Raw genomic sequence first — 24,653 nt, 5'->3', positions numbered from 1 at the left:
TGTTTTTGGCAGAGGTACTCTGACAGTGACTCAGCTTCTGTCAGAATACGACCAGTCGCAGCAGGGAAAGTTGCTTCGCCTAAGTCCTGATTGGCGGAATAAGAATGTTTCAACTGTGCAGGCTTCATTACGAAAAGGGTGAGCAATGAATGACTGGAAATACACTGAGGGGTCCAAGCAATGTGGTATGGAAGAAGATTCCTAAAGTCTTTATTCTTAAGACATGTTATGTAGCTGTTTAACTATGTCAATACCAGAAAACTAAGTCAATACCATTGGGGGTTCATAGAAACTTCAAGCTGGAAATATCAAATTTTACGCCATACCTGCCCCCGGATTGTGCTTGAGCAATGTAGCAACATACCTGAGATGGTGAAATTCTGCATGATGAGTAGTATCTACTAACGCAGAGCCTGTTGTTTATTTAATTTAATTGGAACAATGCGGGTATAAGATGAGAATGCTTTAAGATAAGTGTAGTGAAGGTGCCAGATAAGTAGGGCGATAGAAAGAGCAATACCACAGTGCTGGAGGAGAATGGAATGATAGTCAGGTCAAAGGCTGTGGAGAGGATGAGGAGAAACATTAACTTATAGTCACAGAGACACAGAACCTTATTAGTGACTTTGACCAGAAAAGCCTGTATAATATAAACATAATATAAATACAATAAAGATGATTCTATAATAGCAGGGTTTTAAAGAGGGAATGGCAAGGGCGTTGAGAATGAATCTGGGTGGCAACAACCTTTTTAATATCTTATACAGGGAAAATTTGAGATTGGGAGTTAATTTGAGAGGGGAAAGGATTGAGGTTTTTGAGAAAGGAATTGATGACAACAGCTTTGAAAGCTGGAAATAGAGTTCTAGGGGCTAGGAAAAGCTTGAAAATGTTAGCTAATCTGAAGTTTCGTTTGTAGTGATGAGAGTGGGAGTCAAGACAACAGGCATCATGTGAAAGATGCGGCTGATAAATAATAATCACGTCAGGAGGACGTTCCAAAGGACTTTGCAGGATATGCTGGAAAGTGATAGGGGTTAAATGCAGCAGTCAAGTTTGCGCTCAGCAAACAGTCATGGGATAGACTGCTGCAGGAAAAGAGGGGTGGAGGAATTTGAAGGGGCCAAGCAGATGACCTTGAATTTGGACACAAAGAAGTCCATGAACCTGTACTGTATTTAAAATCAGTTAAAGATTATAGGAAACTAGGACCAGGAACCATTCAGCTATCAAGTCCACCTCACCACAGAACACAGCACAGTCTACATACATCCAAAGCTCTTCAGCTTTTAAGAGAGAACTGGATAGGTATCTGGGGAAGACGGGTTTGCAGGGTTATGGGGAGAAAGCTGGTGATTGGGTTAGCGAAAGTGACTTGCTCGATGGGCCGAATGGCCTCCTTCTGTGCCGTAACATTCTATGAATCTATGAACATTCTCCCCCTCCCCACTCCCCACTCCCCACCTTTTCACCACATCCTTTAATATGTCAACTTAATACCTATCTATAGGTATCCTGTAGCTCAGTGATTCGAGCACTTGCCAAGCAAGTGGGAGACCTGGGTTTGATTCCCGGCAGGGTGAAACCTTGGGCAAGTTTCCTTACTCCACGCACACGCCTCTGTTTACCTAGCAGTAAATAAGAACCTGCTTGTTAGTCAATTGGCGGATCGCTTTTCCGGGGGGGGAATAATTCCTTCAAAAAATAATAATAATGATTTGGTCACTCAATCCACGACTGTTTGTGGGACACTGCTGTGCGCAATTGGCTGCCACATTTCGGCCACAAAATATACAGTCAATTCACTTTACAGTATATTCTATAACAAATGCAAGGATTATTATTATTATTATTATTATTATCCATATATTTCTTAAATCCCTCAACCAGATTCTAATCGATGGCTTGCTGGGGTGATTCATTCCACATTCTCTCTGTGAGAAGATATTCATCCCTAATTTTGAAGACATGTCCTCTCGCAACCGATTGAGCCAGCGAGGGAAAAAGTTACTCATTGTTTATTTTGTTGAACCCTTTCATAATCCTGAACACTTCAATCAAATCCCCCCCTCAACCTTCTCAGTTCCATAAAATGTCTCCCCAGTCTTCCTATTCCTTGACTATAGGATATTAAGGGAGAGGAATCAGAAGAGTTTGGTGGTGCTGGAAAAAAGTTGGGGAATTTTCTTGTCCAATAGGGCAATCCTTGAATATGAGGAACATTTGTTCACAGAGACGTAGATTGACAATTAGTCAGTTAAAATGACTAACTGGTCAATTAAAATCTGCAAATGTACACAGACCAATGAAACATGAATACTATGTTGGGGCCATATGACCTATTTCTGTGTCTTATTGCTCTATGTATAGTTTGTTTGGATGTTTTCCAAGAGCAAATTGATATATAATGATGCCACCTACTGGTAAAGACAGGTTAGTGTCTTTGAACAGGATTTCAGTGCCAATCCAACCAGCAAAATACAGTACAGAAGGGATCTCAGTGGCTCCAATTTATTGGATAACTGTTGAATTTATAACTTGCTGAAGGAAGCTTATCCAGTACAGTTCAGAAGCTGCATCCCTATCACATGCGACTTGGGCTATTCCACATCACCAAAGCTACCACTTTGATCTTTATAGGGATCTAATTCACGCTGTTCACAAGCAAAAGTTAAAAGTTCATCTTGCTTTTACAATGTGGACAAAAAGTTTGCTCGTGTCAGTAAAGGCAATACATTGGACCCTTATGATGAAAATAAGTTTCTTCAAGTGTCCTGGCCAACAATCCTCCAGATAAAATTACTCATTCACTCATTTATGGCTATTTGTGGGAAATTTCTTTGTGCAGATTGATTGCCGCTTTAGCGCACAAAATATACAGTTACTACACTTTACATTAAACCCCCTGAAATGTTTGAGACGTTCTCCCAATGTGAAAGGTTCTATATCAAATGCAAGGATTATTATTATGATGGTAGTGAGGCAGGACTGTGAACTAGAGCTGTTTAATAGAGCTCAAATTTCCTCTCCCAAGAAAGTTAAAGGGCAACCAATTATGACCCATCCTAAACTCTGGTTTCAGAGACTGATTAGAAAAGCAACAGCAACTTGCACTTATATAGAGCCCTTCACACAGGGTAGCATCTCAGAGCCAGATTAGCTGGCATACTTGTACTAATAAATGGCTGACATTACTTTGTGTAGGAAGTGCATATACAAAACAGGAGGTGACTCCAGCAGTGACCTGATGACCTAGAAGTTAGGTATTTTTCGCACTTTGCTCATAATGTGGCTGCTGACATATTGAATACAGTATTTACAAAAGAGAAGCCTCCAACAATCATTCATCTCAGATAAGATTACAGTCAATTAGAAAAAAATATATTTTTATTGAGCATTGGAGAGTGTGGGTGAGTTTGTTCCAGGCAGCACTCATTCAGATCCGCCATGGCAGCCATTGTAACTCCTGCTTAAGCAGAGTCGCCTTTGAGTGGTCGAGAAGAGTAGATTGATCGACAGTTTCAAAGGCAGCAGAGAGATTAAGAAGGATGAGTAGACAGAGAGAGCCCTGGTCACAAATGGACAGAATGTCTTTGTGACTTTGACTTGGGCACTTTCTGTACTGTGAGCAGCATGGAAACCAGATTGGAGGAGTTCATGCAGGGAGTGCCAGGAGAGGAAACAGTGAAGCTGAGAACTCCAGTACCTTGGAGAGGAAAGGGAGGTTGAAGATGGGATGGCAGTCAAGGGAAGGTTTTTTGAGGATAGGGGTGATGATGGCTGTTGTTAAGGCGGTGGGAACTGTGCCAATGGACAAAGAGAGGTTGATGAGGTCTGTGAGTAGAGGGGCAAGGAGGTGGAGCTGGGAGGTAAGGAGAGGGGTAGGGAGGGGCTCGAGGGAGCAAGTGGTGGGCTTCATTTGCGAAATGATGGAGGAGAGAGAAGAGGCAGAGAATGGGGTCGAAGATCTGGAGGGAAGGATAGGTGGAGGCTGGAGGGGATCGTGGAGGTGATGGCAATAGTAAGGGCTACTTTGTACAGTTCCGATTTTTCTCCCTTCCCTTCTATTTCAATTCGATCCCATGGATAAGGAATACAAACTTATGTTCAATGGGTTGAAAAAGCTCTTCCTATGCAGTCATTTTTATGAGTCTGACGGAGTCCTGTAGCTCAGTGGTTAGAGCACTCGCTTTGCAAGCGAGAGACCTGAGTTCAATTCCAGGCAGAGGGCGAAACCTTGGGCAAGTTTCCTTACTCCACACGCCGAATAATAATCCCTCCAAAACCAAAAACAATAATAAATTGGTAATTTTCAATCTACGACTGTTTGTGGGACATTGCTGTGCGCAATTGGCTGCCGCGTTCGCCCACAAATATACAGTCAATTCACTTTGCAGTGTGTTCTGTGAAGCGCTTTGGGACGTCCTCCCGACGTGAAAAGCGCTATATTAAATGCAAGGATTATTATTATTATTTATTATTATTAAATACCATTCCAGTACATCATTTGGTTATGTCTATTTATAGCAAAGTATGAAGTATGAATATTTTTAAGCATGTTAATGGGTTCCCTCCCCTGGCTGACCAAAGAAGGTGTTAGTATGTGGTGTAAAGCATGACTTGTGCTGGTGTGGAGATGGGAGAGAATATACTTGAGCTATGAAAATAAAGAGCTGCTGAAGAGTTGAATATTTCAGATGACACCAATAATAAATTCACATTTTTTTTCCTTTTGCTGATATAGTGAGCTGTGTCAAAGTAAAAGCAAGGTATCGCTCCACTGCACTAGAGCAGGTAAGTAAGAGCTGCCATTTTACTGTAGAATATCTGCTGTAGCAACCTGTAGTTTAGATGAAATTTAAACTCAACTGAATGTATTAATGTGCACAAATGTAAATATTACAAGAACTTTGCTGCAAAATATTTAAGTAGACCTCTTTGTAGATTTATTGTTCCTGCTGGTTGTTAACAATGGGGAGAAAGTGTAATATTTATAACAGACAGAAAGAACTTGAATTTTTCTAGCATCAAACGATCTCAATGTGCTTCCCAAGTCATTGCTGTTAGGTGATTTTGTAGTCAAAAGTGGTAGCAAGATCCCGTAGGCAGCCTTAAGGTGAACGATTGATCTGGAGGATTGTTGGCAACAGACCTGGATAGCAGGGCTCCAGATAAATTGGGCATTTACTTCTTGGCTGTTAGTAGGACATTGTGGTGGACAAAATGGCTGTCAAATGCACAGTCACAGCACTTGACAGCAATTCCCTCTGAAGTGTTTTCTGATGTTTTGACACAATAGGCGCCATATCAAAGGCAAGGATTACTGTTAATTTTATACATGCTGGAGGATGCTGCAGATATGGGAAGCTAAAAGGGGATGGGGGAAAAGATGAGAGAGAAAGAAAGAAACTGTGAGCATATCACGTGTGAAAAAAATTGCATTTTTATTAGCAACTTATCACATGAAAACTCATGGTCATAAAGAGGTACAATGAAAGAAAGCATTGTTTTAGGTTAGCTGGAACTAAAACTTCAAAGATTATTCTGAGAAACTATTGCGATGTAAATTTCTATCTAATGGCTTTATATTCCACAGACTGTGGTCTGCGCCCAGCAATCCGACTCAACAAGAGGATCCTGGGAGGTCGAAACAGCCGTCTCGGTCGCTGGCCTTGGCATTGCTCACTGCAAGCGGACCACAGCGGGCACCTTTGTGGCTGTGCGCTGATTGGGAGTAAATGGGTTTTGACGGTGGCACATTGTTTTGAAGAGTAAGTTCACTCCGGTGGCCGCCGAAACCCTCATACGTGCTTTCATTACATCGAGGCTCGACTATGCAAACCCGTTGCTTGTCGGCCTCCCCAACTCCTCCCTCCACAGGCTGCAGATCATCCAGAACTCTGCAGCCCGTGTCCTCTCCCGCACTAGGCTCCCTGACCCTATCACACCCATCCTCGCCAGACTCCACTGGCTTTCCATCACACAGAGGATACAGTTCAAGATCCTGTCCTCACCTTCAAAGCCCTCCACGGTCTTGCTCCCCCCTACCAGTATGACCTCCTAACTCCCTACCATCCTGCTCGATCCCTCTGGTCAGCGGGCTCTGGTGTGCTTCATGTCCCCCACCTGGCTCACCCCACCATTGGCAAGCAGGCCTTCTGCCACTCTGCCCCCACCTTCTGGAACTCCATCCCGCAGTCCTCCCTCCTTGCCCCCTCCCTTGCCTCCTTCAAGACCTATCTCAAGATCCTCCTCATCGACCGTGCTTTCGATCTTCCTGTTTTCCCCCACTGCCCTCCATCCTCCCTGACCCCTAGCTCGGGTCCATAACTCTGTCTGTCCAGCCCCTTGGGACGTCTTCCAGATGTGAAAGGCGCTTTACAAATGTAATTTTGTTGTTGTAAATTAAGTGTAGGAGTGAGATGTGATTGAAACTGCAAATTAATCTCCTAGAATGGAATTCTGTAGTAATTCTACAAACAGAGCCTACATTTACATAGAGCCCTTCCAATGGTAACATCTTGGAATTGAATTTAAGATTTAAAAAAGTGTCCCTGTCATGATAACTAATTCTAATGTGAATATTGAAAGTTTGCAGAGTATGAAAAGGTCAGGAGAAGCTAACAAGACGGCCATTATTTGCAAAAAAAACCTCACAGGATATATTTTATTTGGATGATTGCTGGCTAGGACACCAGGAGAAAGAAACTGCCTGCTCTTTTCGAATAGCATTTCATATAAATGCTAGAACAGAATTTGCTGCTGCCCACCGCTGTCAGCAGGCTATAGCACCTTTGGTTTTTAGAAAAGGTCATCGAGATGCCTGCAGTGACATTTTTGAAGCCTCTATAAACTCTCTGGTGAGATTTTGTAGCTGTCATCAAAATAGTTTTGATGTGCTAACAGTACTGTCTGTTTAAAATGAAATTTAAAAAGTGTTTACAATTCTGAAAGGATTTGATAAGGTGGACATCAATAGGCTAATTCTAATTCCAATTGTTGGTGAGTCCAAAATGAGGGCACATAAATATAAGATATCGTATAGCAGGAATAGAGGAGTCCCAGAGGGTGGAGGCTCACATAAGAGTATTACAAGAGCACAGTCTATTTTGGGCCCAATGGCCTGTTTCTGTGCCGTAACATTCCATGTAATTCTATGTCTGGGAATATGTGACATGTATGTGAATGTAGAGGAGATCAGAAGTTAAGCCGCAGTAGTCAGTAGTGTAACTGTGGGAATTTACAGGATATCATTGGAAACTAGCCAACCCAGGATTGAGGTTTCTTCTTTTGCAGCCGCGAGGATGCAGATATCTGGAACATTGTGTTTGGTATCAATAACATGGATCACCCATCAGAGTTTAGACAGGTCCGGAAGGTGAAGCGGATTATCTTGCACCCACGGTATAAAAGGAAGGTTGACGATTTTGATATTAGTTTGGTGGAGTTGATTGAAGAAGTAACAGAGACCAGTTATGTCAGGCCTGTCTGCCTGCCCAGCAAGGACCAAGTGGTAGAACCAGATACCTACTGCTTCATCACAGGATGGGGAAACATGGGCAACAGATGTAAGTAGCTCTTTGGACAACTAATTAATTTTATAATAATAATCCTTGCATTTGATATAGCGCCTTGTCACGTCATCGAGATGTATCAAAGCGCTTCACAAGATATGCTGTGATGTGTAATGGCTGTAGCCTATTGTAACGCTATATTGTGCACAGTGAAGATCCCCAACATCCATATATTTATAGAGTTTATAGAGCCAGGACAAAGGAGAATTTTTTTTCAATAGTGCCATGGGATCTTTAACATCCACAACAATAACAATTTTTGCATTTGGTTTAGTGGCTATAATGTTATATGTCTAAAAGAGCTTCATGATATGTCTATAAATGAGCGCACTTGAGTATTATAGGCAAAGGTGGCAGCCAATTTGGACAAAGCACTGTCCCGCAAACAGCCATAAAAAAAACAATGTTATCCAGAGGACTATTGGACAGAGAAATTCCCGTCTCTTTTCAAATTGCACTACAGATCTTTAATGCCCACTTAACCTATGAAGCTGCTTGAGATGTTTTGACATGAAAAGTAATAATATAATAATCCTTGCATTTGATACAGCGCCTTACCACCTCTTCGAGATGTCTCAAAGCGCTTCACAGAATATACTGTAAAGTGAATTGACTATATATTTTGTGGGCAAAACATGGCAGCCACTTGCAAACAGCAGTGTCCCACAAACAGTCGTGGATTGAAGTGACCAATTTATTATTTTTTTTGAAGGAATTATTATCCCTGGAAAAACGATCCGCCAATCGACTAACAACCGGTTCCTACTTACTGCTAGGTAAACAGAGACGTGTGGAGTAAGAAAACTTGCCCAACATTTCGCCCTGCAAGAAATTCTGTAGCTCAGTGGTTAGAGTATTCGCCCTGCTGGGAATCGAACCAGGTCTGTTGTTTGCGAGGCGAGTGCTCTAATCACTGAGCTACAGGACTCCACAATAATCCTTACATTTGATATAGCAGAGATCCAGTGGGAAATGGAAGGATTAATATTACTACAAGGTATCAATTTATAACTTTCTCTTAATGTTTTTTAGTTCCAGCCAAACTTCAAGAAGGAGAAGTCCGCATCATTGGACTTGATCGTTGTCAGGCACTCTTTGACATAAAGACCATCACTTCTCGAATGTTGTGTGCAGGATATGAAGGTGGAACAGTGGACTCTTGCAAGGTAAGGGGCAAGGAGGAAAAATAATATATTAAAGCAAAAGGATTTTGCGGGTGTTATCGGGAAAACCACAGAATAAAGGTCCATCTTACGTTTTGTAATTATTCCTGGGACCGGCACGCACTTTATTACTCACAGATTATGATTCGCTAGATAACGTTACTTTTGTGGTCTGTTTTGCAGGATTCAATAGTGAATCATTTAATAATAAAAGCATTTTATAATGAATATATTAGGCCAATTGGAGTCTTTTCACTAACACCATGCTATTCACTGGGAACTCTGCTCCGATCCATTCTGCTCATAGAGTAGAGGGTCACTATGGACATTCTCATGGGATTCTTATTAAGAAATCCCTCAAATCTCATTTTTCTGGCTTCCTGAGCGGCTGATTTGATTTGTCCGATTTGAATCAGTAATATTTTGCAGATTCACTCTTACATTTAAAAAAAATCTTTTGTCACTTTTGTGAAGCTCTTTGAGACGTTTCGATATGAGAAGTAATAATATAATAATCCTTGCATGTGATACAGTGCCTTATCATGTCTTCGAGACGTCTCAAAGAGCTTCACAGAATATACTGCAAAGTGAATTGAATGTTTGATTGTTCTCTCCCCTCCCTCCTGAATTTTGACTTGTTTTTCCATCCACTGGGGTATGGTCACAAGATTGCCCTGTAATACCTGGTCAAGTGACCATCAGCTGTGGACTTGCGCAGTGCACAAGTAGGGAAATTAGAACATGGAGCAGTCACAGCCAAACCCAATCCTGTTTTGAGCTGTTGTCTAAATACACATACTTGCCAGTAGGTTTTTTATTGCCTTATCCTGGAATGTTGAGATCATTTATAGAGTCCCAACTGCTACCACTGTAAAACCTTACACTCAGTAATGATCATTTGGTAGAGTCTGAGATTCAAACCTGTGACCAGTACAACATTTGTGGTAAGCAAGAAAGTTCTTTATTTAAAAAAAAGTTGTGTTCAATTGACCACGGAGTTTCGCCCACAAAATAGTCAGTCCCCTTAACAATATATTCTGTGAAGCATTTGAGATGGCTCAACGACACGATAAGGCGCTATATCAAATGCAAGGACTATTATTATTTCCCCATCATCCAAAATAGATGGATGGAGCTGGAAGCAAGAAAGAGATTTCAATGTGTTAAAATTTTAGAGGAAAATGTTATAGACCGTGTGAAATTGGGTTCAAGCATTTGTCAGAAATCACACCAAGGATATCATTAAAACATTTTATTAGCAATTATAAAGCAAGCACAAGCATAAGCATCGCATTACACCCGACGCATTATCATTACTCATCGTGCTTAAATGACTACTAAAGCACTATCTTAACAAGATACACTCAATACTAAAATTCTAAACATAAAAGAAAAACATTATGTGATGTATGAGATGTGTCTAAATAATATCTAACTGTTTTGTATGTATGTTGGGTGCGTGTTTTACTAAGTAAGAGAGATACTACTGAGCAGGCAGGAAGTTGTGAGAAGGTTCTAAGGCTGGCACAGAAGGTAACCACCGTCTCTGGCTTGCTTCTGGCTGCCAACGTCTCTGGCTCGTCTTGGTATGTTGTCTCTTTGTGTTCCACTCCGGCGAGAGCTGGACTTGTCCTCTTTGTGGTCCACTCTGTAGAGCTTTGTCCCCTTCCTCTCCTCAGAGGCTCGTAACTTCTAAGTTTTGGCTAACGTTTTTTATACTCTTTTTCACCACCGTCTGTGTTCTAACTCCTTTTTCTCATGACTTCTTTCCTAAACCCTGCACTTTTCCCAGGCATTCTTTCCCTATCTTCAAGTTGTTTCTCCTTGTACCAGCTAGTGGTATCTTCTGCAGAAGAACAATACTCCTCCTATTCCATCTTATCTAGCCCGACCAGACCACCTGACTCCATGGCCCTGAAGTTTCAGTAATGCATTGTCCTCCTTTCTGACTCTGTCCATGTAACCTGCTGACTTCAGGCTTTCTCTGAGTTTTTAATTGCTGATTTTGTATACCTGCCCACACAGATAGATGGCCTTCCATCCATTCTCCTGGTCCAATTATCCCAGGTTCCTATCTCTCCTGCCCATAAGTCACATTCCAGTGTACTCCGCCTAGCTCAGTGTTTTTTTACTAGAACTGTGGGTTTCTGTGTGTGTTGCACGCCATATGGCAGTTTTTATTTTTGATTCATTCTACTTAATTCATCTATTCACTACACGATCATACAAATGACTCTATGTTATAATTTCAACTATTTACAATGAGTAGAAAGGAGTATAAGTTAATCAGAAGGCAGAGAAAAAGAAAACCTTAAAAAGTGAAGTATTGGATCCTGAAGAGCTTGTTCTGCTGGGCAGTGGTCCATCTGACAGTGAACTTGGCAAAATAAGTTTATAACCTGGCATTGGGTGATTGTTTTACAATTGACATACACAAAATTATATACATAAAATCCACAGCATCAACACAAGTCATTTGATCCAACTAGTTCATACATTGTCTGTACTCCACATGAGCTCTACCCTAACCCCACCCTAATTCCCCCTCCCTAGCCTCCCCTGTAACCCTCTATTCCCTTCTCTCTTCTATGTAATCTTTCACTTGCTGGGGATTGAGGCTAATCTCAAAGGATTTAACAGTGCATGTGTGGACTTGCCTTTGGACTTCAGAGGCAAAGATGTATACATTTCTCACAGTTTTAGCCCTAACAACATTCTCTTGAGATTTTAAATTGTGGAGAAGTTTTGAAAATTCTTAAATTCAGCCTTCATTTTTAATATCTGTAGAAAATCAGCCTCATTAAGGCTGAATTTAAGAATTTTTCCGAAGTTCAGTTCGATGTTACATTTTAAAACCGTGAGAATTTCAGACTTCAACTGCAATAACAGTCTTGTGTCTGTTTGTCAGGGAGACAGTGGGGGACCTCTCGTCTGCGAACAGCCTGGCAAGAAATGGACATTATTCGGCCTCACCTCTTGGGGATCTGATTGTGGTTCAAATCTCTTTGGTCCCGGCATTTACAGCAATGTTACTCATTTTGTTGAATGGATTGAGAGGCAAATATACATCCATACTTTTTTATCTAAATAAATCTTTCAAACAACAGGACATCATCTGAGCTAAAACAACAGATGTTGAGAGGTGGCAGCAAAACAAAGACTGCAAACCATCCTGAAGACCATTTCCCACCATCCACTGAAAGCATTTGGCAAATATTCACTAGGATTAACTGTCTTCAAGTTGGATCAATTATTTCCCTAATTGTCTCTTAGAAGCAACATCATGTTTTGTAAACTGTAAAGGTTGAAAACATTCATCCCGTTATTCTATTCCATGGTACCCTGGTACAACAGCCACCTCCGTTCCCCTAAAGCACAGGTGGCTTAAATGAAACTTAACAGTCCATCGGCAGATCTGGCTGGACCTTATCAAATCTTATGCTCCGTCCTCGCCTCCACTAAATCGTGGTTCTACTCCAAGACAATCTTGGAAGCTAAGGACTACCCCAGACTCCTCCACCACCTACCGGCTCCTCTGCCCACCCTCTCACGCCTCGCCCATCCTCACCTCAAATACCAACTGCGAGGCGATGCTGGACTTCCTCGAATCCAAAGTCGAAGGGATCCGCTCAGCTGCCTCAGCTGTTCCGTCCACTACACCCTCCACATCTCCATCTTCCACCCTATCCATCCCTCCCTCCACACCTTCGAATCTGTCTCCCACTCCTCTCTCACCACTATAACCCGCATGAAACCGACCACCTGCTCCCTCGACCCCACTCTTACCTCTCTCCTTACCTCCCAGATCCATCACTTTGCCCCTCTACTCATTAACATTATAAGTCTCTCCCTGTCCACTGGTACTGTTCCAACCCCACTAAAAAACGCCGTCAACACTCCTATCCTTAAAAAATCCTCCCTGGACCCGTCTCTACTCTCTACCGCCCGCTCCAACTTCCGTTCCTCTCCAAGGTCCTGGAAAGAGTTGTTGCTTCCCAGCTTTGCTCCTTCCTCTCACAACACACCTTTCATGAACCCCTCCAATTGGGTTTCTGTGCCGCCCACAGCACAGAAACCGCTATGGTCAAAGTGACAAATGACATTCTGTCCATCTGCGACCAGGGCTCCCTCTGCCTCCTCATCCTCCTTGACCTCTCTGCTGCCTTCGACACCATTGACGACTCTATCCTCATCCACCGCCCCTCCCCTTACCTCAACCTTCATGTCTCTGTCCTTGACTGGTTCAGATCGTACCTCTCACACTGCCTCCACTTCATCTTCACAAACGTTTCTCTAGCCCCCCCACCGTCTCATGTGGCATCCCTCAGGGCTCTGCATTTTGTCCCCTCCTTTTCAATATCTATATGCTCCCTCTTGGTGACATCATCCACAGACATGGGGTCAACTTTCACATGTATGCGGATGACACCCAACTCTACCTCTCTGCCTTCATCCTTGACTCCAGAACAACTGCTGTCCTGCCATCAAGTCCTGGATGAGAGCTAACTTTCTTCAGTTGAACGTCAACAAGACCGAGGTTCTCCTAATTGGCTCCCATCAGTGCCTCCACATCTCAGGCATTGATAGCATCACTATCCATGGTTGCGCACTCTACGTTACTGAACCAGTCCGTACCCTTGATATCTCGTTTGATCCGCAACTATCCTTTCTACCCCACATCTTTGCCATGACCCGCTCTGGCTTCCCCCACCTCCCCAACATCACACGGCTCCCCCACTATCTCACCACAGGCCACCGAAACCCTCATACACACTTCCATTACATCGAGGCTTGACTATGCAAACTCCCTACTTGTCGGCCTCCCCAACTCCTCTCTCCATAGGCTGCAGATCATCCAGAACTCTGCAGTCTGTGTCCTCTCCTGCGCCAGGCTCTGTGACTCTTATCATCCCCATCCTCGTCCAACTCCACTGGCTTCCCATCACACAGGATTCTCACCTTCAAAGCCCTCCATGGTCTTGCTCCCCCCTACTCTGCGACCTCCTAACCACTCAGTGGGCTCTGGCCTGCTTCACGACCCCCGCCTCGCTTGCCCCACTATTGTCGGGCGGGCCTTCTGCCATTCTGTCCCCACCCTCTGGAGCTCCATCCCGCTGTCTCTCTGCCTTGGCCCCTTCCTTGCCTCTTTCAAGACCCATCTCAAGATCCTCTTCGACCGTGCTTTCGATCTCCCTGCTTCCCCCCCCCCGCCCTCCACCCTCCCCGATCCCGACCCCCAGCTCGGGTCCGAAACTCTGTCTGTCCAGTGCCTTAGGGCATCCTCCCGATGTGAAAAGCACTTTATAAGTGTAATTTGGTTGTTGTTGTTTTCCATTATACAAATCAACTACTCTTTTGAGCTGTGCAGCACATTCAGTCCAAAGCTGGCCAACACTGCAACAGTTCCTTGTATTCTGGTGAAGGTTGCTAGCGTGTGTTGCTCAGATGGCTTGTAAAGGAACAGCCCAAAAGAAATGACTTTTGCTACCTCTAATTTGATTTGTTTGAGAATGCTTCTTCCACAAGTTCATCATTAGATGAAAGTACACCCTAAGAATGCATATGTAAAAAAAATCTTTTATATTTTTCAAAACTTTTTTTGATGGATTTTGTTTTTTGGGTTTTTTTTTGATCCAAAGACAAAGATAATTTGTCCCCCCACCCATTGGCCCCCTGCCTTTCTGGATTAGATTAAACCCTGGATTAGATTTCCCATGGCTGCCAATCTCTAGGCATTTATAATATTGGGGGGTTTGCAGTACTTGTTTAATTGAACTACTGAGACAGGATTTCTTAGCTCTGAAAATCTCCTTCTCATAAAAATTAAGACTGCTACAAGAAAAGGACAAGGAATTTGATTCGAAGGAATGAAACACCTTTTTGATTGAATTCAACTAGGAATCATTGCAATTAATGTTTTGGTTAACAGAAATGGGTTTATGCATATAATGATTTCATTGTATTATAATTATTTGAGGAAATAAACCATGACAAATATAACACAAAGCATGGATAAGGTCGTAGTTTTCTGAAATACAGGGGTAAAAAACATTCATTATCGCTTATCAGAGGAAGAGCGGCCAAGAAACATCTTATTAAAATCGTTGTTGAGAAAATGTTTTGGATGATAATCAAGATAATTAACTTGACTCATTATAAACTGTTTAATCAATTCTTTGAAACAATCTGTCCAAATCACAATCATTCAATTGTTCAAATAAGAACTTTCTTGAATCTCTGCCACTTTGTTTATTGTGGAGAAATTCCTACCTAATTTCAATTTGGCCCTTCACACATTTTTGCAATAAAATAGTGAATAACTTTGGAGACCTATCTGCTGCTGGTTTATTTGTGCTATTATTAAGAGTTTTTAAGCAGTGACAACAATGATAACATCAGAAATGGAAAAATTGAACTGTCCTAGTATATTTGTGGAAATGTTTATTTTTCGGAGTTTAAGGTGGTAATGCCATTGCTCACGTTATTATTTAGTAAAAGATGTACAATATCTGAAATTATTCTCTCTAATGCCAAAGTTTTGTTTCGCCTCACTCTATACATTTGCACTCAGACGATTTGGATTTTCGTGTGGTAATTTACCATTTGAGGCCGTGGGGTTAAATATTACACTTCAATGGCACTTTTCAACAATGTAATGCTATGTATTTTGTTCCTGTATCCTCTATAAACAGACATTTCAAGAGATGTTGGCCATGTCTGAGTATAACATCCCATGTAAGGATACTATGGTTGTAATTTTATAAAATATTTTTATATTGCTTTTTTATGTGTGCAACGTACGGCCTCATTTGTGCAGACTGAAGACTGGGCCTTTACCCAATGTGATGCTGTAGTTGTTGTAAATGAAAATCAGATGACAACCTGTGTTGGTTGGTGTTGTACAATTGAAACTTGATTTGTAGTGCAAGCTTTGTCCTACTGATAGCAGCAGACAAAATAAAAACTTCTAAACTTTACCCTCAAACCAATGTCAAGGGATGATCCAGTGGCGATGGGTCTCATATTTCCACTGTGTTTTCCCTGATATTCAAGTCAATTATTGTTCTGCTCTGATTTAGTGAGTCACTTGCAAAGATGTTTTATGTAGTTTCTCATCTCCTTCCCCCTGCTGTCTGAATGCTCGTTAGAATATCTTTTGCCAGCCATGTCTGAAAACAAATATCATTCGGTGATTATGTGACTGACTACCTGTGGGGGGGGGGGGGTGTTAAGGTCATTTTAGATCCTAGGGCCGAGATCCATTCGCTTGGTATACACTCTGACCCAATGATATATGCTAGAAATGGTGAATTCTGGTGCTTGTGAGCCTTCTAAAACAACATTGTTGGCCCTCTGTAGATGCAATTTGACTGCCATGTTTTTCAACTTTGTGATGTCCTCCTGACATAAAAACCCAATATCAAAATGGAAGGACTATTGTTATGATTGCACAATTAGCTATTCAGCAAGTAACCGTACGTTTGATCCTAACTTTGAAGCACTGTGTTAAAGGATACTAATGCTACATTGGCAGTGATCACTTCCACATGGACTATTTTCTAGCTTCCCGATTCTGCTACATTTACTACATTTTTCAGAACTCAGCTAAGCTCCTTTCACAAACAGAAACCTGGGATCACATTATATTCAAAACAGTCAAAAACTAAATAAAATGCTTTTGAAACTGATTCATTTTTCTTTATTTTAACATTCTAAAGTTAATGAGTTACTGTAAGAGTTTAAGAAACACTAAATCTTCACAATGGGACAAACTACTGTAATAAGTATATCAGTATACTTTAATAAAAATAGCACCATTTTAAAATGATAGAAAAACAGCATGGACTTGCTTTACAAAAACAAACCAGCAAGTCATTCAGATAACTTGGCGAAGCCAGCAAGTTTTGAAACTTACAGGGAGATTAATAAACAAAATAATATCCCCTGAAAGTTTGTTACAAACATAACTTTCATCCATCACTGAAACATTTTATTGTAATACATTCAAGATAATAACATTTCTTAAAACTTCAGTCTTTGAAAGCCCTTTCCTGGAAATAGCACCAGTGGAGTTGGATTAAGGACATTTGGTGGCTACCAATATAAAGGATAATCTTTTTCTTAAACCTTTAGCAGAATGCCAACAAAAAAGGGATCAGTGTTTTGGATTTTGAAAATTACAAAATAAGACTATACATGTTTTTAAACCAGCATAAATTTCACATGTAGCCAAGAAAATGTTATTTTAAAATGAATAGGAAACGACAATTAGCAAGTACACCAAATAGTTAAACAACTGCCACCATCACTTCAAGAGTTGATTGTGCTTTAAATGAGCACTGATATCATGAAAAAGTATTTGACAAACTGCTTGTTTTGAATGGAGAGCATGTGAGATGTGCATTCATTTCTTGCAAATGCAAATGCAAACTCTGACATGATTTTAACATCATTGCAGCATTTGACAAACTTTACAAACAATCTGTTTGTAACTCTTGAAGGTCATTAACAGGCAGTGACTGTCTTGAGAACATAATGCTCATTTTAACAGCATCACAATGAATAAGGTATATTTGATCAATGTTGAAAAAACAAGAATGTTTTTCAAAATCAAAATAAAATGCATATTGGGGTTGAAAATGTTGTACTCTCAAACTAATTGGGGTTGGAGTTTTGTTTTTTGACATTTTACAACATAGCTATTTGCTTGACAGTGGTGGAACTTGAGTGGGAACGGTCGAAGAGGAAGTTCTTCAGGTGATCTAAAGGTGGAGGGATTCAGGGAGAGAGTTTTGAAGTTTTGGAGGTGTAGTAGCTGAAATATATGCCAAGTAGAGGTCTGAACTGTCAAAATGACAATTGCTGGTGTTCAAGATTGCTGTTTTGTTTGCAAATTTAACAGCAATATCAGTCACAAACTAAAAGCTAATTAGCTCTGCCAATTCTGGTTTGCAAATCTGCATTTTCAACCCCATTGTTGAGGTTTCAAATAAGACTGAGAAACAGCTATATTGGATCCTATTCCCCCCCCCACCCAAAAGATCTGTCATAAAGAGCATTTAAAACTGGAAATATAAAATAACCTTTGACGTTGCAATAACTGATATAAAATATCCTGCCAAAATAGTATTCAAACCATCTAAAGAGTTTGTTTAAATTAACATGTGTTCTTGCTGCCCAGTTAGAATCCCTGTTACAATTGTACTTTAGGTATTGCAATTTTTTTTATAAATGTACTACAGCCCATATAAGACACCTTCAGTCAATATTTAAATAAAATGCAATACTGTTCTAAACAGGCCCCCAAGACAGTGTCACTCATAAACAAACAAAAAAATGATTTTGACCATTATTTATGTAATCACAGGCAATAAGGTACTATTACATTACAAAATAAAATCACACACTCAAGCACCATGTCTCCTCATACATCCAATGGATCAGGTCAGAATGGAAACAAGTTACTTATTCTAGTAACAACCATTCCTAATAACTGAATCGATTGGAAGCAAAGTGAGACATAGTAAAAATTGCTTTTACTTCATCAGATTTGTACATGCTGTAAGTGAATTTGACTGCACAGAAAGTGTAACTAAATACAGAAAAAGATGTCCTGTAGTGTAGGACAGTTGGGAAGCCACAAAAGTACAAGAAATCCTTTCTGCAGCAGTCTTTGGAAGCTGCACAAACAGCATGCCGCAAAGAGCAAGCTTTACATTATTTACATTTACATCACTGAAGGCAACATTATATTATAGCAAAGTACTACAGCAAGTCATGACTGGGTTTCTCATCTGAATAATCAGAGTTCCGTTTCAGAAAGAACTAACATATAAACCATTTAGAAAAAGAATCAATTTCTCAATAGTTGACTGATTTGTGCTGGAAACCTTTACAGACTGAGTATGTAAAGATGGAGTCACAATTCACGATATGAGCCAGCAGCTGACATAACTCTAAATTAATTTCCATTTGAATTAACAGGTCAGACACCAGAGAATACCCTTTAGGTTTCATGAGAGTGTACAATTTATGTGCACATATCCTAGCAAGTATGGCATAATACTTTTGGCTAAATATCCCATTGCACTAAAATATCCTTCTGTGTGCAGTAGAATACACTAGGATTCTTCTCTAATCTCTGTGAACAGTTCAAGAATCAGTTTGTTGAATAGTAGTTTGTTACCTCTAATAATGAGGAGCTATGAAAAAAAATCCATGGGATATCAGTAATTGTGGTAATAAAGTGAGTAGTTCCTGGATACTGTCAGAGATCCAGTACATGTTTACTAGTAGTAATAACAGGGCTACAGTAGGTGGCAGATGGGCTACAATTCTGGTTTTGTAATTGAGAGATGCAATTTTTTCAAAAAAAATCAAAGCATTTCAGTTCAGTGAAATCCAGACATTCATAGATTGATATCCAAGTTAAGCCCCAATATCCCATATACCTTAAAACATGGAATGATGGAACATCTTGACCAATACACAACTTGGTCACTTTTAAATGTGTTCAGGTTCTGCTTTGAAGATTGCTGCTATTGCCAGTAGTAATGGACTGGAATTCTGACCAGATTAGTGATCTCATCTGCATATTGAGAGTAAAGGATACAGATTGTCCTGGCAAGTTGTCCATAGGACTTTCCTGAAGGACAACTGCTAAGATACTGCTGGAATGAGTTCTGTTAACCCATCAGCCTTTCCCAAATTGGAGACAGAGATGTTAGTTTTTCTGTATTTTATCCTTTTTCAATTTCTTAGTGGTCTTCAATGCTCCAGAGGCAGGGGTTGTTTTATGCATCTGGTTATGTGGTTTATGGGTCCTAACTTCTCCCTGTTCAACCTTTTCAATGTTTTTCTCAGCAGTTACTTTGGTGATTTTTGGTGATATGTTGTGCGCTTGGTCTACAGTGGTGGAAATCCTCCGTGCCTTGGATTTTGCTAATGAATTCATTGGAGGTACAACATCCAACTCCTGAGGTAAAGGTGTTTGCAGCTCTGTAGCGCTTTGTATTAAAGTCAGATTCTTAACATTTAATGAGGTGATGTTGATGTTCCCTGAATATTTCTGTTCAGAGGCTTCATCATTATCCTTCCATTCCTGGGTTATTTGTTTACGTTCCACTGGGCTCAATGTATCTATGTAACGAGCCCAAAGAAGTGGAGAGGGGAATATGCTTCCTTGGATAATCCGGAAAAAATACCTAGAATATAAATTTAACAGTTCAATAACTTACAATTACATAAGCACATTTCACATAGGGTAACATTTTGAAGTGTTCGACAAAATTAGACTAATTAGAAATATAATATTATTTACAGAGCAGTCCCATTATATGACTTATTTGTAGTATGAATTTGGTTATAATGCAGTTTCAGTTGGACTCCATTCAATGCGCATGCACACAGCCACTCGCTTACCACCCACTGGTTGGGTTTCGCATCAAAATGGCAGATCACTGGATCGTTCGGTAACCAACATAATGTGTGCATTAAATAGGAAGTGATGTTTGTAATGACCTGATGACCCCCAAATCAATCATTTTTTAAGCACAGGAGCCAGGCGGTACACAGAGAGTGAACTGGCATATGTGGAATGAAATTTGACATCGCGTTTCCTTATTGCATGGGTTGGGGTTCCAAATACCATGTTATAATGGGATTAGACGGTATGTAGGTAAGCAAACAAATAAGGTCGATAAAATTAAAATTTCCATTGTTTGAGTAAAGTTCAATCTTACATATTACAAACTCACTGGGATCAGACAGCATAGCGACCAGGAGATTCAAAAGAGAATCTCCTGGTCGCTACGCTGTCTGATCCCAGTGAGTTAGGAGGAACTACTTCATGCAGAAGATAAGAGAGATTGTGGTACTCATTGCCTGAAGCAGTGATTGAATCAGTTAGTGTAAATGCATTCAAGAGAAAACTAGACCTTCACATGAGAGAGAAGGAATGGGTGGAGACTCATGTGGAATATAAACAACGGCACAAACTGGTTGGGCCAAGTGACTTGTTTCCCTGCTGTACAGTCTTTGTAAATTCTTATCCTGGGCCAAACTCTTTCTTTGAGTTGTGTTTTTTTTAGGGTAATGAATCTTTCAATTCACTGCTCATAGTCGAGAGTCACTTATATCGTTCCACCACCCACTGGCCCCTGTCAGCTGCCTCCAGCCTCCTGCTTGCCCCTCATCCCCTCCATTCTAAGTGGCGGCCATGCTTCCGGACACTATTGCCTTAAACGTTGGAACTCTCGCTCTCAATTCCTCCACCTTGTCCCCTCTGTCCCCATTTTCAGATCAACAACAACAAGATTCCATTTATAAAGCGCCTTTCACGTCAGGAGGACGTCCCAAGGCGCAGATCAAGGCTGAAGACCTTCCTCTTTGACCGTGCTTATGGTCACCTTGCCCCTTCCCTTTGCTCAGAGTCAGGCTCCGCCACTGTTAAGCACTCTGAAACATTATCCCGCGTGAAGGGCGCTATATAAATGCAAGTTTTTGCTGTTGTTGTTTTCCGCTAATTTCCCAGAACCAGTGACAGAATAATGACAAAGGAGTTCTGAATGATATGGCACTTATGGAGAAATAAGCAGGCAAGGCCAGTGAGGTAGGGCATTGGAAAAATCAAGCCTGGGGATGCTGATGATGTGTGATGGGGTGAGGTACAGGTGCAGATGAGCAATGCCTTGGAATTGGAGGAAAAGAACAAATGAAAGGGGGAATGAAGTATCAACATTGTGCACTAAATCTGTGAGCTGAAGGAACAGAGGCTGATGCAATCAGTCTGAGAGCAGGATGACATTGGTTTCATGATAATAAACCTTGCGTTTGATATAGCACCTTATCACGTCTCAAATGATTTTACTGTAAACTGTAGCAAAGGTGTATTTTTAGGCAAATGTGCCAGTCAATTTGCACACAGCAATATCCCATAATCAGCCAATGAAGTGAGTCACCAATTCTATTTGGGGCATTAATGCCCAAGACACCAGAAGACAATTATTCATATTTAGTTGGTGGAACTTAAGGCTCATCCAGGACATATTGGCTGCCAAGAACTTTTATCATAAAACCCTATATTTGACAAAAGGAGGATATCTCAAAGTGCTTCACGGGGTATACTGAAAAATGTAGTGACTGTGTATTTAGTAGGCAATCAGACAGTACAGCAGTGGTGTCATTGACATACATGTGAAAATGGAATCCATCTCTGCAGAAGATGTCACGAGGGGAAGCAGGTAAATAAGTAAAAGGAGAAGACCAAGGAAACAGACCCAAGAAACACTGAAAGTCATTGCACCGGACCAAGATGAGAAGCCATTAGAAATATAGTGAAAATACTGGGAACAGTTGAGAGTAAAATAAAAGGACAGAGGTGGACCAGGAAGAAAAGACAGTGGAGAAGGATTGAATGGTCGACTGGGTCATTGATTGGCAAGAGATCTGGTTTCGATTCCCGGCAGGGTGAAATGTTGGGCAACTTTTCTTACTCCAAACACCTCTGTTTACCTAGCAGTAAGTATGAACCCAGTTGTTAAGTCAATTTCAGGTTCCCTTTCTGGGGGTAATAATCACTTAAAAAAGATAATAATGATAAATTGGTCCCTCAATCCACGACTGTTTGTGAGACACTGCTGTGCGCAATTGGCTGCCACGTTTCACCCACAAAATCAACAGTCAATTCACTTTACAGTATATTCCTTGAAGCGCCTTGAGACGTCTTGAAGATGTGATAAGGCTCTATATCAAATGCAAGGATTATTATTATAAGGTCAAGGAGGCCTGGAAAGTACTACGGTCCTGGTTGTAGACTGAGAAGAGGTTGGAAGAAGGTCAAGTGAGAGAGTCTGGAGGAGTAAATGGTGTTTTTTTTAGAAGGTGGATGAAGATGACAGTTTTGAAAGGGGGAAGAGAGAGTATCTTGCCAGAAGAAAGGGAGAGTCTGGTGAGATCAGCAACTAAAGCAGTCAAACAAGGTAGTTGGTTTGGAATGTGGACAAAAGAGCAGGTGGTGGGTTTCATGTGAGAGATGTGGGTAAAGAGAGCTAAGGGGGAGGCGAGGAGGGGGCAGCATGAGGTGGAGGGACCTGAACACACACACACATGCACACACACACACAAACACGTGAGCAAAGTATTTTGGAACACTGACACAGGAAAAGAAAGATTAGAATGAGCTAAGTACATTTTGAATGAATACTTAAACAGTTCTTGAAGTTCAGTGTTGGCTTAATGCAAACATTTTTCCTGTTACTTTCCAGAGTAAATGTGAGCCTATACTCATTCATGCTGGAAATGCATTTTCTTATAGTTCAGCAAATAGATTTCAGAACATTTGAAAACAGAAATTGTGTAGTACCTGGGGAGTAAAGCTGCAACTACAGAGATGACACAGATCAAGTAGAAGAGTGGTTTTGTCATCTCGTTTTGGAAGATCCCCAAAGGATTTGATGGAGGGTTACAGTTTACACAATTTGCTCCAAAACTCAAGCCAACCACAAAGTACAGCAATACACTGACCACCATTATAATCCAATGAATCCTGGTCTGAAACACAAAATAAATTGAATGGCAAATTAAAAAGCTTCAAAAACCTGGAATAAGTAAGTTAGCAGTTGAAGAAATATTGAAGGGAAGTATATTAGTTAAATTCTGTTGAGCAGAATTTTTTAAATAAAGTTTTATTTTAAATTACAGAAACTCACTTAGAGCTCATCAAAAATGCTCATCTTGTCTGTTTCCAAGGTGTAGAATGACAAAGTATATTGAGTGCTGGGGTGAGGTGAGGAGCCCAACTACGGTTCTCATAATGCAGTTGGTTATGCCAGCAAGCTGCCCCAGAGAGCAGCAGCAGCAAGTCTGACATACCAGGTCATTCTCATGTGCCCCTTAGTGATTTGGTTACAGTGACTCATAATTTGGCCAGGGAAAGTGTATACATTAAGGCACCTCCAAGAAAAAAGGATATAATCCAAATGAGGTATTTACTCTTTAAAAAAGTACTTCAGCATATCAGGTTATATATAGTAGAACAGTTGTAAAATCTAAACCACAACAGTAATACAGTAAAACTCGCCCAAGTTATCTCTTTATAAATCGTATAATTGCCAAAGTTGTACATGTCCCATTTAGTTTCCTACCAGAAAACATTTAGATTTCTTTGCACTAATTGTATTTTATGTTGGATAAATGGTTAAATTGCAACGGTTTCTTGGTCCCAATTAATCTAAATCATATGTATAATCATCTTTAAAGTTGTAATGCTGCTACTGCACTTACTGGCTACATTACAGCACCACATGCGCAGTGTTCAGTTTGAAACAAGAGTGGGAAACAAAGTCTTGACCATTCTGCATGTGCACTTACTGGCTACAGTGAAGAAGGACCACCTGTGCAGTACAGTACAGTATACTCCATTGAAACAAGCATGCGCAATGAGGTACTTGTTTACTGTATTTGTTGTGTTAGTCATATAAAATCTAACTTACACATAACTATACGATACGACTTACGCAAATTTGCCTGTAACTCATACTTTGCGCAAGTCATATTAAATACTATGGTCCCCACTTATACAACTTATGCAAGTTTTACTGTAACTACTGAAGCATTTTCCAAATGAGAGATTTGAAGCAATTCAGTAGCATTCAGTGACAGTAGTGCTAAAAATAAAGTAAGCCAATATGAGCTTTTAAAATTGGAATTCTGCCGTTGTAATAGTTTGGTCATGTGCAGAATACTACACATTTTGAATTGTTCCACCATCTTGAGCTGAATTTTTAGTTACTATGCCCTGTCCTTTGGAACTCTCTTCCTAAGGCTACTTTGCTAGTTGTCCATCAGTCACATCCAATTTTTTCCCACTAATTGCTTGATGTTCATGACTCCAAGTCATTACTCAGAATGGTGCAGG

The 24,653-nt window shown here is 40.7% G+C and overlaps 2 protein-coding genes across 4 annotated transcripts in view; one reads left to right on the top strand and one right to left on the bottom strand.

Annotated features, from left to right (window-relative positions):
- corin (corin, serine peptidase) overlaps positions 1 to 12,313 on the top strand; it is a 76,673-nt gene extending 64,360 nt beyond the window's left edge. For all 3 annotated transcript variants that reach the window (XM_007892710.2, XM_007892712.2, XM_007892711.2), the window contains exons 16-21: positions 13 to 138; positions 4,745 to 4,794; positions 5,597 to 5,771; positions 7,297 to 7,568; positions 8,607 to 8,740; positions 11,646 to 12,313. In XM_007892710.2, the coding sequence (XP_007890901.1) occupies positions 13 to 138; positions 4,745 to 4,794; positions 5,597 to 5,771; positions 7,297 to 7,568; positions 8,607 to 8,740; positions 11,646 to 11,828 (940 nt within the window). In that variant the 3' untranslated portion in view covers positions 11,829 to 12,313. The remainder of the gene's footprint in view (positions 1 to 12; positions 139 to 4,744; positions 4,795 to 5,596; positions 5,772 to 7,296; positions 7,569 to 8,606; positions 8,741 to 11,645) is intronic.
- Positions 12,314 to 16,153: 3,840 nt separating this feature from the next.
- The window catches only part of LOC103178138 (ATPase phospholipid transporting 10D), a 48,858-nt gene continuing 40,358 nt past the window's right edge, over positions 16,154 to 24,653 (bottom strand). Inside the window, exons 22-23 of the mRNA XM_007892708.2 lie at positions 23,100 to 23,287; positions 16,154 to 19,941 (exon numbers count right to left, since the gene is read on the bottom strand). Coding sequence (XP_007890899.1) covers positions 19,461 to 19,941; positions 23,100 to 23,287 — 669 coding nt within the window. The 3' untranslated portion in view covers positions 16,154 to 19,460. The remainder of the gene's footprint in view (positions 19,942 to 23,099; positions 23,288 to 24,653) is intronic.

The sequence above is a fragment of the Callorhinchus milii genome, unplaced genomic scaffold, assembly GCF_018977255.1.
Source record: "Callorhinchus milii isolate IMCB2004 unplaced genomic scaffold, IMCB_Cmil_1.0 Scaffold1, whole genome shotgun sequence".
Taxonomy (NCBI): domain Eukaryota; kingdom Metazoa; phylum Chordata; class Chondrichthyes; order Chimaeriformes; family Callorhinchidae; genus Callorhinchus; species Callorhinchus milii.
This window is presented reverse-complemented; position numbering and strand designations above follow the sequence as displayed.